Source organism: Sorghum bicolor, chromosome 3 (assembly GCF_000003195.3).
Source record: "Sorghum bicolor cultivar BTx623 chromosome 3, Sorghum_bicolor_NCBIv3, whole genome shotgun sequence".
NCBI lineage: Eukaryota > Viridiplantae > Streptophyta > Magnoliopsida > Poales > Poaceae > Sorghum > Sorghum bicolor.
The window spans coordinates 63,489,577-63,503,100 of NC_012872.2; the positions used below are offsets into that span (position 1 = coordinate 63,489,577).

At 42.6% G+C, this 13,524-nt stretch overlaps 1 protein-coding gene across 4 annotated transcripts; it reads left to right on the plus strand.

The window, feature by feature from the left end:
* LOC8079237 (RHOMBOID-like protein 12, mitochondrial) lies at window positions 67-6,684 on the plus strand. 4 transcript variants are annotated; one of them, XM_021456788.1, is made up of 10 exons: window positions 69-219; window positions 285-671; window positions 753-867; window positions 965-1,084; window positions 3,156-3,239; window positions 3,402-3,512; window positions 3,811-3,849; window positions 4,319-4,423; window positions 4,512-4,550; window positions 6,340-6,684. In XM_021456788.1, exons 2-10 carry the CDS (start codon window positions 304-306, stop codon window positions 6,427-6,429), a joined length of 1,071 nt encoding a protein of 356 aa, XP_021312463.1. In that variant the 5' UTR covers window positions 69-219; window positions 285-303; the 3' UTR covers window positions 6,430-6,684. The 4 variants fall into 4 exon arrangements, with proteins under 4 accessions (XP_021312462.1, XP_021312463.1, XP_002456390.1 ...); XM_021456789.1 differs by having other exon boundaries at window positions 124-160; window positions 226-671; XM_021456787.1 differs by having other exon boundaries at window positions 67-671.

The window sequence follows — 13,524 nt, forward strand, 5'->3', positions numbered from 1 at the left end:
CTCGGACCGAGCAGGCCCCAACCGTAGCACTGCCACCCCAATCCAGAATCGCAGTCTCACAGACGCAGCTCAACAACGGCAAGGAATCCGTCGCTTGCCGATCGAGACTCGAGAGTAGTTCGAAACCCCCCCTTCTCGGAGTTGGAAACGAAACACCGAGGAGCCCCCGCGCGAGCCGGCGGCGACGGCGGCCGGAGCAGCTTTGCAGAGCTTTTCGAGGTTGAGGAGCCCCCGCGCGAGCCGGCGGCGACGGCGGCCGGAGCAGCTTTGCAGAGCTTTTCGAGGTTGCCAGGCGGATTCACCATGCGGAGGAAGCTGCTGGAGTTCCCGTCCCTCATCGCGCAGCACGCCCTCCGCGGGGCCCCAAAACCCAGACCCCAACCCCAGCCCCACCACCACCGCTTCGTGCACTCCCCCTCAGCGCCCACATCCGCATCCCCTTCCCCCTCCCCGTCGGCCCACCTCCTATGGAATCGCCTCTCCGGCGCTACCGGGCTCTCTCTCCTGCCGAGGACGGCTGCGGACGTCGCAGCGGTCGCGCGGACCGCCGCGTCCCGGTGGCTGGCCGCCGCGCGCGGCTCCGGCTCTCTCGATCTCTTCTCGTTGCAGCGGCGACGCAGGGCCTCGTGGTGGCAGTTATCGTCTTCCCCTTTCCTCCAAGGCGCGCCCTGGTGAGGTTCATAATTGGCGCGATCTTACTTGGGAATTGCTGTAGTCGTTTCGTCATTTTGGGTTTTTGGTGTCTTCGGAAGGGCGTACTGGATGGAGTCTCCCGACAGTGCGGTGTGGATGCTTATCGGTGCGAATGTAGCTGTCTTTATGCTGTGGCGTGTGGCTGATCCAGGGTTCATGAGGAGGCATTTCATGGTAAGTGAAATGATCAATTTTTAGATTATAGCAGTGGTTACTATATCATCATTGTTGTAATGAACAGTGGTTTCTTTATCATTGTTGCAATGAGCAGATTTCACTAGACAATTTGAAGAGCGGACGGTTGCACACCTTGCTCACGAATGCTTTCAGCCATGCTGAGTCTAATCACCTCTTTGCCAATATGATTGGCCTCTACTTCTTTGGGAACAATGTAAGTTGCACGCTCTTTCTTTATATTACTTGAAAGATACTATAGCCCAATAGGGAATCGATATGAAAAGAATTTGCAGTGAATGGAAAATCAAAGTGTCTTCCGATGTTCTTAAACCCAAGAAAGAATATGGTAAATAGAGAAAGACACGTTGTGGTTCTATAATCTCAGGCTCTCTGCTTTGCTTGAGTGCAGTGTCAATGTCATCAGCTATGGTTCTTGAAAATATAGTGAAAGTATGTGCAATGTACACTTCAAAAAATCAGCCTCATTTTTTTAACAGTAGACTGTATCAATGCTTGATAACATTTTATCTATAACATGAATTTAAGGCCAATTGTAACAATATATTTTTAAATGTCCATGAAACCAAATTATTTCACTGGTATTATACTATCCTAATTTAAAGTAAGTCCACTTTTTTGGCCACCTATATTTCCAAAAGAAGTCACGACTCACATCGTTAAAAGAACTCGGCCTGCGGGGGTAAGACAGCCCCTGGGCATTTTGCTAAGAAGAAGACGTTCTCATGCAGGTCAAGAATAACCTCGAACCCCTGCCCCACCCATCATAGCGGCACATTGTTGTATGAATTTACAACATAACATTACTTTTGGCAGTGTTGAATTCACTCTGGTTTTATTCTTCTTTTCCTATCTTTCTCTATCAATTCCAGAATCAACTTTCTTGAAACAAAATAATTTGCCTTTTAAAGTGATGCTGGCTTCAATGATACCTTACTTAGCCTTTGCCAAGTTATTCATTAATCAAAATAAGTGTTTGACTGGTTTAAATTGAGAATTTTCCATTAAGTTTATCATCTGGTTACACAAAGAACTTAGCTCCAATATCTGAAGGGAATATATGTGCAAGCCACCCAATCTAGGCTTATGTGTTTCAGTTAGGGCTCAATGCACTATTTTGAGAATCAAAGCCATAACTCAACATCTATATCAGATGGGATATGTAGTAAAACCAAAATATATCATATTAGGGCCAACTGCAAATTTGCCATCGGTTGTTTTTCCATTAAGTTTATCATCTGGTTACACAAAGAACTTAGCTCCAATAACTGAAGGGAATATATGTGCAAGCCACCCAATCTAGGCTTATGTGTTTCAGTTAGGGCTCAATGCACTATTTTGAGAATCACAGCCATAACTCAACATCTATATCAGATGTGATATGTAGTAAAACCAAAATATATCATATTAGGGCCAACTGCAAATTTGCCATCAGTTGTTTTCATATGGTGAGTTTGCTGCTTAAAGATGTCTAAATGCATGTTTGGCATTATAATTGCATCTTTTTAATTTAACTTGCCATTGAAATAACGGAACGTTCACATGCCATTTACCAGAAACAATTTATCTTCTCCTTTTCTCTTTCCTCCCCATCAGCCCATTACCGTAGCCGTCGAAGCCATGTGAGGACTGGGGAGTGGGAGGCCGGAAAAGTGACGACGTGTCACAAGGTGTGGCCATGAGGAAGGGCTAGCAGGGTGCGGCAGCTACTGTTCAGGATGAGTACCTACAGGGGCAGGTTGACCAAGAAAGAGCGGCTGCAGTTGGGGATAGTGGTCTTGCTGCCGACGCAAGTTGCCTTTGTTCCATACGCAGCCAACTAAAGCTTCCTTGCACGGGCTTGAAGACGTCCTCCATTGCAGATCTGACATGCTCACATTATACCTAGCCTGTTCCACAACCGTAGGAACCCCTTCATCCACAGATCTGCCATGCCACCCCCCCCCCTGCGCTTCATGAGGTCTGCAGAAGAAAGAGAAGGTGTTGCTTGCAAGTGGGGGTGGAGAGAGAGAGAGAGAGAGCTTCACATGTTTTTGTTTCCTTCACCTGAGGACAGTGATGTGGGAGGTCTTCTTGACACATGGAAAAAGGAAAGAAACAGAGATATGGCTGAGGTGGTCCTTTCCTGTTCATTATGATTTTCTAAATATATTATTTGAATTGTTTTTCACATAAGTGTTGGGCACACTAAATGATGTAGAAATCGGTTGCAAATAGACATATCGGAGACACATTCTGGTGACAATTTTGCAGTTTTGACTTTTTAGTGGCAAATTCCAATTGAGGATCAAAATTGGTGGCAAATATGCAATTCTCCCACCATATTAAGCATCTCATTAGAAACAGATGTGGTATGTAATGTGCAGTGGACTATGAATTCTTTAATTGTTTTTCTCCAATAGCATAGGTTTGTCCGTCACTCCATTTCTTACCTTGTTCTTTGTAGTAATGATCTATCATCTTCTGCTGCTAATGTTGAATTTCCTTTCCCTATATTTTTCTTTCTGCATCAGATTGCAAATGTGTTTGGTCCGGCCTTTCTATTGAAGTTGTACGTTGGTGGAGCACTTACTGGATCAGTATTCTTCTTGCTGGAGAAGGCTTTTCTAGCTCATCGGAAACAGGTAAAGGATGCATGGTGTATTAAATTTTATACATCAGGATTCCACATCCTAGTGAGGCTGTCCATTTACAGTCGATGCTGAAGTAAGTGATAAGTTCAGGTCCTCAGCCTTTGAAAACTTTAAACCGGTCAGTTTCTTGCTTGCTATTTGTTACTAGAAAAAGTATTGGCTACTTATTGGATTTCACCCTCACCTAAGATATAGTGATGATGCTCCTCATCTATGCATGGAATTTCTGAATTTCTTTTTTTATTTGGCTTTGTGTTAATCTTCTGATATAGTGATGATGCTTCTGCAGGATTATGAAGGATGGGATACTTCAAGAGTTGCTGGACTTGTATGTGGTTTCCTGTTCCAACAACATAGTCTTAAGATTGATGCTATATGTACAACCCATTTGCCAATTGTACCATTCAGTCAATTCTTTTACAACCAGCACATCAAATGATTCATATCACTTGCGCAATTGATTACTTTTGTATCAAAAGGTCTAGATAATCATATCATTGGTTGTTTTGAAATTGTTTAAATGGGCTGTATGTGAATCATTTCCTGGTCTTAATTTAGTTTATACTAAAAGAAGCTACATTACCATATACTTGTGCATGGATGATAGAGTTTTGGCCCAGTATACAACTATTCATTCAATCATCATGTATCTAGGAATAAAGTAGACATAGGGCCATGCAAGGTGATATGGCAATTTAATCCAATCTAATGTTTGATGACTGTATGAGCATTATTGATGGCATTGCACATACGTTTCTTCATCCTAAATTTGATTCCGTCTGTTGTGTTCATGTCAGGGTGCAAGTGCCGCAGTTAATGCAACTATCCTCCTTCAGATTTTTCTGTATCCCAAGGGACTAGTGTATCTTTATTTCCTCATTCCTGTTCCAGCTGCACTTATGGTGAGAATCTTTTCTCTTTTTTTCTTGAAAAAATCCTTTGTTCATTTAGTTGCTCATCACAAAATTTCGTTGTTTCTTCTCATTTCAGGGTGCAGCCATAATTGGTGCTGATTTACTTAGGTTGAAGGTATGTGTTATTGCTCTATATCCTTTTATTTTTATATAATTTCTTATGTAGTAAGTGAATAGTTTGGTGTCACTCTTTTTCCTTTTTTAATTGCCTGCGAATTTTGACAAATGTAACCTTTTTTTATTTGTTTTTGTTAATATAGCATGTGAATGTTTTAGGTGCCTCATTGTTTCTTGTATTTATGTATGTTGCTCAAGAGTTTTGCAAGGCCAGGGGTGTCAATTTAACTCGAGATGGCTGAGACTTGTTGGTTAATCCATAGTCACAGGGCTCGGTGTTGACGGCATGTTCCTCGACCCAGGGACATCATCCTAGTTACTTAGTTAGGGTTGGGTTCGAGCAGGGTCAACGCCCCTTCTCCCTGGGTCACCACTCTGCTGCAGCATGAGCACGCCATCAAAAGGGCTGGGTTGAGGAACAAGGAGAGAGGATAGAGGGGGGAGATGATCTGGGTTTCTGTTGCTGGGATAATGACACTGACAGATGTTATTGAAGAGGACCACCAACAGCAGTTGACAGGATGGATTGCATGTATTTTGGAGCAGCAACAGCCAACACAACATTAGTTAAGTCTTCTCAAACAAAATTGGGGATACAAAAGAGAAGACAGCATGGACAATCGTTTTTACTACTGCCTGGTACGAGATGTTGGCTACCTATGATTGATTTGTGGCTGGTGGCTTCGCTGCGATAGGTCTCTTTGAGCAGAGAGAAAGCGAGGAGCAAGGCAGGATGAAAAAGACACAGCTCCATTTGACCATTTGTGACCGTGATTCCCATATGTGGCCAGGTAGTTGGGTCGTGGGCTGGATAGTCTAGCATATGTGGCCAATTTATTGTCTCTTTTGTTGTTGCTTTTTTATTACTTTGTATTGCATTGATCTTCTACAACTACTTGCACGTGGCATATCATGGTTCACATCGATTTGATTATCCACCTGGGTTGATTGGGGTCCCTTGTTCCCAGGTTCCTAGCTACCCCCTTGGACCCAAGTTTTTAGATATCCCTGAGCCAGTCGACCCAGATTTCTTGTAATTATGGGTTAATACAATCGCCATCAAGATGAGGGCAGTGACTCAGTATCCCACGCAGGTCTTGGTGGGTCGGTGGGGGTGGGGTGGGGGGCTGCGGTGCCCCAATGAAAATTAAAATTTAGAGTTTTTTAGCAGTACTGTTTACATGTTAACTGTATCTACACGTTGCAATTGAGCCAGTATTTTGAGAAAAATATATGTGCAGCACTTGAAGACTAGTGAAAAGTCGCATTTACGTTATATAGAAAAACAACTATTTGCAACATTTTCCCAATCAACAGAGGAGGATCTGGATCTGGGAGAGCATCCTGTTGTTAAATCTTGGCATGAAATGTGTCTAGAGCTGCATGTTATGTGTGGTGACCATACAACACACTAGGCGTGGGAATATTTGGGGGTTCTGTGGTTTCTCCACCATACAACATCATCATGTTTTATTGTTTTCAGTGAATCTCATCTATTAGAAAGACGTCCTTTGTATATGGTATTACTATATTTTTTTTCCTGGCTGTAAAGTTTCTTGTTTGATCTTACATCCTCTGCATCTATCTGCTCAACTGGATATTGAAATGAATTTCTTCGTCTATTTTAGTCTAATAAATGCTTTGATTGTCACTTGGGTGATCTGCTATGCAATCAACTTATGTCTGTCTTGTATATTGGTTGTCAACTTACATAATCTGTCGGGCATACTGTTCATGTCACCCTGTTCAAAGTCGGAGCTAACCGATTTTTTCCCTCCATTTTCCAGAGGCATGGCGAGGTATCAGGTTCAGCTCATTTAGGGGGTGCCCTGGTTGCTGCTCTTATGTGGGCTCGAATTAGGAAAGGCTGGATCTGATCTTCTAGCGTCATGTTATATGTGTATGGAAAGAAAGTGTAAAGGCAACCATCTGCCTCCACCTTGTGGCCCATCGGGTTGAAATTTGCATTTGTTATCAGATAATTTGCTTAGAGTTGAGGGGATGTGCCTTCTAAAACATGCTACTTTCTGTCCTGGATAATGTTGTGGGCTTGTGGCGGATATTGTCAACTTTGGCAGCTGAAATTTTAAGAATGTTATCCTGTCAAAGACAATGTGGGTTCACTGTTTTCATTCGAACTTCCCCTGCTTTCTAGCCTTGTGCACAAGACGTCTATTCATTCTTTTTTAACCAAACCGCGATGGACCTGAATTTCATCCCTCCCAGGTCCCCGCGGCCTTCACCGATTGGGGGATCCAAACATACAGTACATGGCCACGGGTTCTGCCAATTGGCCTCGCGAGATTCGAGCCGTCTCGTCACAATCATCCAACGAGATGACGCATCCGCGTGCATACGTACGGTGCCCGCGTGCCTCGGCGACACGTCTGCTGGCCGTACGCCTGCTGAACTTCTAGCCATCCTTGGAGCCTATAACTAGGGACTTGTTTAGTTCTGAAAAACGAAAAGTTTTCGGTACTGTAGCACTTTCATTTGTTTGTGACAAATATTATCCAATCATGAACTAAATAGGATCAAAAGATTCGTCTCGTGATTTACAGCTAAACTATGTAATTAGTTTTTATTTTCGTCTATATTTAATGTTTCATGCATGTGTCAAAAGATTCGATGTGACGGGAAATCTTGAAAACTTTTTGGTTTTCAGGGTGAACTAAACAAGACCTAGGTCACTAGAGGTTTACCACTAGGACAGTCCCAAGTGAAGCTCTATCTTTACATCTCGCTTTTTCAATGAGATAAACCTTTTTATAAGTTTACTTAGTTTATAGAAAATATTGTCAAACATGTGTACTGTATCTCCTAATAATATGTTTATTGGGCAACACAACAATGGGATGCGGCGCAAGACGACAATGGCTCCACCGTGGGCCCACTACTCTTTTGGAAACGAGGCAAGCCCTAACGTCGAAATGGTTTCTAAAACATGAAAGGCAGTGGTATCTAGGTCTTAAATTTCTATTTTTTATTTCTAAGTCCTTAAACTTGTTGTGACCTCCAACACAGGTCTAAAAAGGTTTTGGCAAATGTTCCATACGCCAACATGGCATGATGAATCTGCGCTGACATGGATTTAACATGTTCGGTCCAATACCTAAACTTGGATAGTTGGGTCATGTAGCATCCAAACTTCATTGCATATCAAGGCCCCCAAACTTAATAAACGGGTCATGTGAGATACCTAAACTTCTAAGTATGCAGATTTTGATCCTCATACTTGCTAATCGGGCCACATAAGGTCCAAATTACGTGCGGGACCACATATCATTAAGATCCCATCTCCTTCCCCTCCCTCCCACATTCCATTTGAACAACACTCCCTACGCCCTTGGTCCTGGTGGTGGTGTTGCTTCTACTGCTTGTTTGCTTAGAGATGCTCCAGCTGTTGGTGGTGGGCTGCTTTTGGTGTTGGTGATTGGGCTGCGGTTAGGGATGAAAACGGTACGGATATTTTCCGACCGTATTCGACACCGAATTCGTTTAGAGGGGTTCAGATCTGTCCGTATCCGAGTCCGAATATTCAACATCCGATACCGTATCCGTATCCGAATACTTAAATCGTATATTTATAATGTCGACATCCAATCGTATCTTATCCGATATGATTGACATTATCCGTATTCGATTCCAGATTCGACCAGAAATATGAAAACAAATATGATATCGGTGATATCCGTTCGTATCCGATCTGTTTTCATCCCTAGCTGCGGTGGTGTGAGAGAGTGGTGGATGTGGCACGACAGGGAGTGGGGAAAGCGCTGAGAGAGAGGAATGACATGCGGGTCTCACATGCTAGGTGCACAGTTAGCAGCTACGCAGACGACTTATCACAAACAATGGTAAGTTGGACCTTGTGTGGTCCGATTAGCAAGTTTGGGGACCTAGACTGCATATTTGAAAGTTAGCGATTGACCTCGTGTTACCTGTTTAACAAGTTTGGGGCCTCAATATGCAATACTAAAAGTTTGGGACCTAGATGACACCGATGATTTATTTTTTTATGAAAGTATTTTTCAAGACAAATCTATTCATATAATTTTTATATTTGCAAACTCAACAATTTAAAAGTTACTGATGATTGATATTTCCAATATTTGACTCAAATCTTATCCGAAACGACTTCTAAATTCGATACGAAGGGAGTACCATATACCTAAGTATCCTTGTCCATTGCTAGTGACTTGTTTGACACCTAAGTACTTAAATTTGTAGTCAATTTTTTTTTTTTAAAAAAAATACATGGCACCTATGTCGTCTATGCATGTGGTAGATGACTACATATGCGATATATAGATGACAAATTAACTTTTTTTGTTGTTAACTTTATTTATTTAACTATTACTCGTGACATTATTAAAACACCCGATCGATGGGTGCCCGAAACCCGAGGGCGACCCACGAGTGTAAATTTGCATCCGCAGATGTGTGGAGAACTTGAGGGCGGCGAGCGTGATGTGTACTTTTGCTCCACCCGTATCACACCCGACCCGTTGCCATCCAAAGGGCGCCTCAGCTCGATCGTGTTCCATACATGCGTCGCGAGCAACCGAGCGCACCATATGACGCCTATACATGGTAGGGTGCATGCGCGGGGCTGCGCGGATAGTTAAAAAAAGGGGTCCCCTGACCGTGCAACGACCCGCGTTATTACAAACGTCGCTTCTGGGCTTCTGGCCGGTGCAGTGGCCTGCAAAGGTTTGGAGTTTTACCTGCAAAAGTGGCCGGTAGGCACGTCACGTTACAGTGCAAAGGTCAGCTCACGAGGATGAGGACTGAGGACAGGTCTTGTCTTTGCATGCAGAGAGATACCAAAAGATGAGAATGGCCTGACGTGTGGCGACTATGGTACAATACAACGTTATTCTGAGCGCACATTCGCCGGCACGCAGGGGATCGAAGCGGAAGCCGTTGGCTGTTTTTGCCCTGACAAGTGACTATATATGCGGTGATTGTGCTCTTGTTTCCATGTACTGATGTATACATACATATGCACGGCACTACCTGTGCCTACCTTCATGCTTTTGCCATCGTCCCGGGATAAGGCTAGTTTCCAAAAAAATTCAAGATTTTTCATCACATCAAATCTTTGAACGCATGTATAAAGCATTAAATATAGATAAAAGAAATAATTAATTGCATAATTTGTATGTAATTTGCAAGACGAATCTTTTGAGCCTAGTTAATCTATGATTGGAAAATAATTACCAAATACAAACAAAAATACTACTGTAGTCAAAACCAAATATTTTTCCTCAACTGAACAAGGCCTAAATAAAGCCATGCCTTGTTTAGTTGGTGAAATGAAAATTTTTCGGCCACTGTAGCACTTTCGTTTGTTTGTGGCAAATATTATCTAATTATAGACTGACTAGGTTTAAAAAATTCATCACGTGATTTACAAGCAAACTGTGTAATTAGTTTTTGTTTTTGACTATATTTAATGCTTCATACATGTACCGCAACATTCAATATGACGGGGAATTTTAAAATTTTTTAAGTTTTTGGATCAACTAAACAAAGCCCAGTATTTCTATGCACTGCGTACAGTCGTCGTCGTGCCCAAGCTAGCTATCGTACAGACCGCCGCCTAGAAGTTGTCATGTACAGTATCCACAGTAGTAGGCCACAGCAAATTAAATGTAGAACGAATGATATAATCCAGCGATGCAAATCTGAATGAAAACTATTCCATGCCGAAACAGCACAGTACAGTGCAACCTACCTAACTATGCACCCTCTGCAGTGTAGGCCACTTCCCTACCACACTGATCCCTGCTCAAAAGATTGAAATCCAGTGTGTGAAAGATAGCATGCATGTGGCCAATTTGCTCCCTTCCCGGCGTGCCAAGTAAGTACTAGTAGTATACTCTTACCTACTAGCCGCGCGCGCCTAAGGACACGGGCAAACGACACACTGTTCATCGACTGTAGCAGCATAATAAACAACATAATAACCTAGATACTACAATGCCTCATCATGTAGTACTAACCATCTACTAGCACTGTAGGAGTAGCATGCAATGCAATTATCGAACCAGCTACTAACCATCTAGGACTGCTAGTAGGCTCTGCTGATCAAAGCATATATAGCTAGCGATCTCATGCAGCATGCATGAGCTTAGGCGCAGCTTTTTGCAGCACGGGCAAGCAAGAGGGTCGCCGGGGGGCTAATGACAACTTGTTGCTACTCTCTAGCAGCTATAGTCTCTACTCCAAGTTATTAAGTTAAGTTAAGCAAAAGTAAAGGGATGGAATGATGGTGATGCACGGATCATATTTATAGCTAGATTGGGGGCATACAGCAGCAGCAATGCAAGTAGCTATAGCATAGCATCTTCTCTCTCCCCTTCTCTGTGACTGTATGTGTGTGTGCTGCAGGGGACCATATATATATATATATTCATTCATGTGAATAAGGGTATATATTGGTCCATGCCATGGCGAAAGATATGGGCGGGTACATAAGATCGATCCGTTGCATGCATGCAAACCCTAGCTAGCTACAGGCCTATGCACGGGTCGCTTTTTTACTGGCGAAAGGCTTCTCGCCGGCCCAGCCCCACCATCAGCATCAGTCCACCACCGCCGGCCGCCCGGCCCGATCGAGCTGGTCTTTTCCTACTCAACCCCACGTCGTCGCCTCGCTCGTCCACCCTCGGGCCTCGGATCTCCTGTTGCCTATTGTACCCGTGGCCTTGGTTAATTTCAATGCAATGCAAATGGTCCATGCATCCAGTACTACTCCCAATGGCTCGATCTGTCCTCCTCCATGTGGCTCTCCACCATGCGTATATGCTTGCTTTGTTGTTTGCAGATCAGATGTGCATGCTGTGTGCCTGACTGTCTTGTCCATGGAGACAGGGGCAAATTATGTTTGGAAGAGAAGGTTTCTTACCCTCTCTTTGCAGGAAATGTTTTCCTCCCATCTCCATCTTGTAAGCATCTAGGAGTAGTATATCTCTTTTCCCTGCTGCATGCCTGCCTGCTGGCGTAGCACTAGCTAGCAGTGAATCATGCATGCATGCATGAGCTGTGCTGAGCAGCTAGCACGGGTGTAGAGATCGATAATAGATATGCCAGATCGGTCGATTTTTGCCAGTGCAGAAAAAGAAAGGCTGCTATCTTTGAGATTTAGGTCCAGCTTTAGCAAAGGGTGCTGGAAAAAGACGAGAGATAGCGACTCTCATTAGGCTTTTTTTTTTCTCTTCTTTCCTCTTGCTGGTCACAAGTCAGAACAGACAGGACGGCACACGCGCAGTACCTGATCTGAGCAGCACTGATTAATTTGTGCAGCTTATGATGTGTGATTTGGGTTCAGCTAGGATTAGTATTAATTAACAGTACATTTCATCAGTGATTAACCCGTACGGACATGACCTTAATCACACCTCGATCAGATCTCCTATCTCATGTCTGGGAGTAGGAGGATTATGTATGTACCGTGCATTTTTGCAAAAGTGCATGCCATGCATGAATGCATGTTGTCGAGCTATTAGCTAGCGAGCTAGGACTAGGATTAGCTAGCTAGCTGCTAGCTAGGTTGGAGCAGATAGTCGTGCATTAGTTGGTGGGTCTGCACTAACAAATGAGTCACATCATGTCGTGTTCTCTTCGTTTTTATTTGGCGGTGCCAGTAGTGCTGGGTGTGGGGGTGACGACGCCTGATGACACACTCCTTCCACAGATTGTGTTTGTGTATGCAGATCTTTCAGACTTCAGAGTCTATACATTATCATGGTCATTAATTTTGCCATGCGGCGCTTCTCTAGCCGCTTTACCATTCTGGGACGTAATTCAGTTGGCATAAACTCGGGATTTCGATTTACTCCTCTTTCCCAAACGACGACCCTGCTGAAACATTAATTTGTTGATCTCATGATCGATAGCCTTTTCTGCAATTCATGCGACGTCTTTTAATTACGTTCTGAACAGGTGCCCATCAGCTGAATGTACGTACATTTTCTAATATCTTACATAAATATACCACTTTATAGTACTATATATAATAAAGGCATTTTTTGTGCTAAATGTAATCGAATAGTTGACTCGATACATCGTCATATATATTTCTGACAACAATGTAGTCTTTGTCCCTCTCTAGCTAGTGAATCTTGCTGCGTGCAAAGAAGCAGTCTCTAGCTTTCGCCCTTGATGAAGACCATTTATCTCGCACTATCAGTCTTTCAGTAGCAAAAACAATAATGACTTCTAAAAATTGTTACAGAACTGACGCAAATGTTAGATTCAACTCTTCTTCTTTTTTTGTTGTCAAGGCAGAGGACTAATTAATATATATACGTATTCCAGAGCATATGTATATGCATATATATTAATATATGCGACACATTTGCCTCCGGAATCACACAATGATAAGGCCGACTTTTCTCTGCTGGGCTACACTACTTCAGTTATCGATGTGTGAAGATAAAAAAATACTAAAAATCTTTAATTTCATCGACTTTGACCTACATATATATTAAAACAAAAAAAACGAAATTTAGCATTCACTACAAGGAATGGACTAATATAATATCATCACTCTCTTGACATATATAGATTAATATAACGTTATGACTCTATTTGTTCACTGCCGACCCCTTAATATCATACTCAATTGACTTTGAATTTATAACTAAAATTTGCAATTATGGATTGGACTATATATGCATGGGATATAATACATGACAGAATAAATGGTCTTAAAGCTTTTACATTCCAATTTGTTAGAGCAACTCCAAGAGTCTCTATATCTTTCCTAGATGCTAGGTATAGATATTTTGGTGAAAATTTACCCTCCAATAGCTTGTTCTTCTATTTTAGATTTTTCGCTAGCCAAAAATAAAAGACGCGAATGACTTTCTAGAGGGTGCACGAGATATAGAAAAGCTATTGGAGAGTGAAAAAATATAGAATTTTTTTTTATGAAAATGATTGATGATTTATAGAGTGAGGTT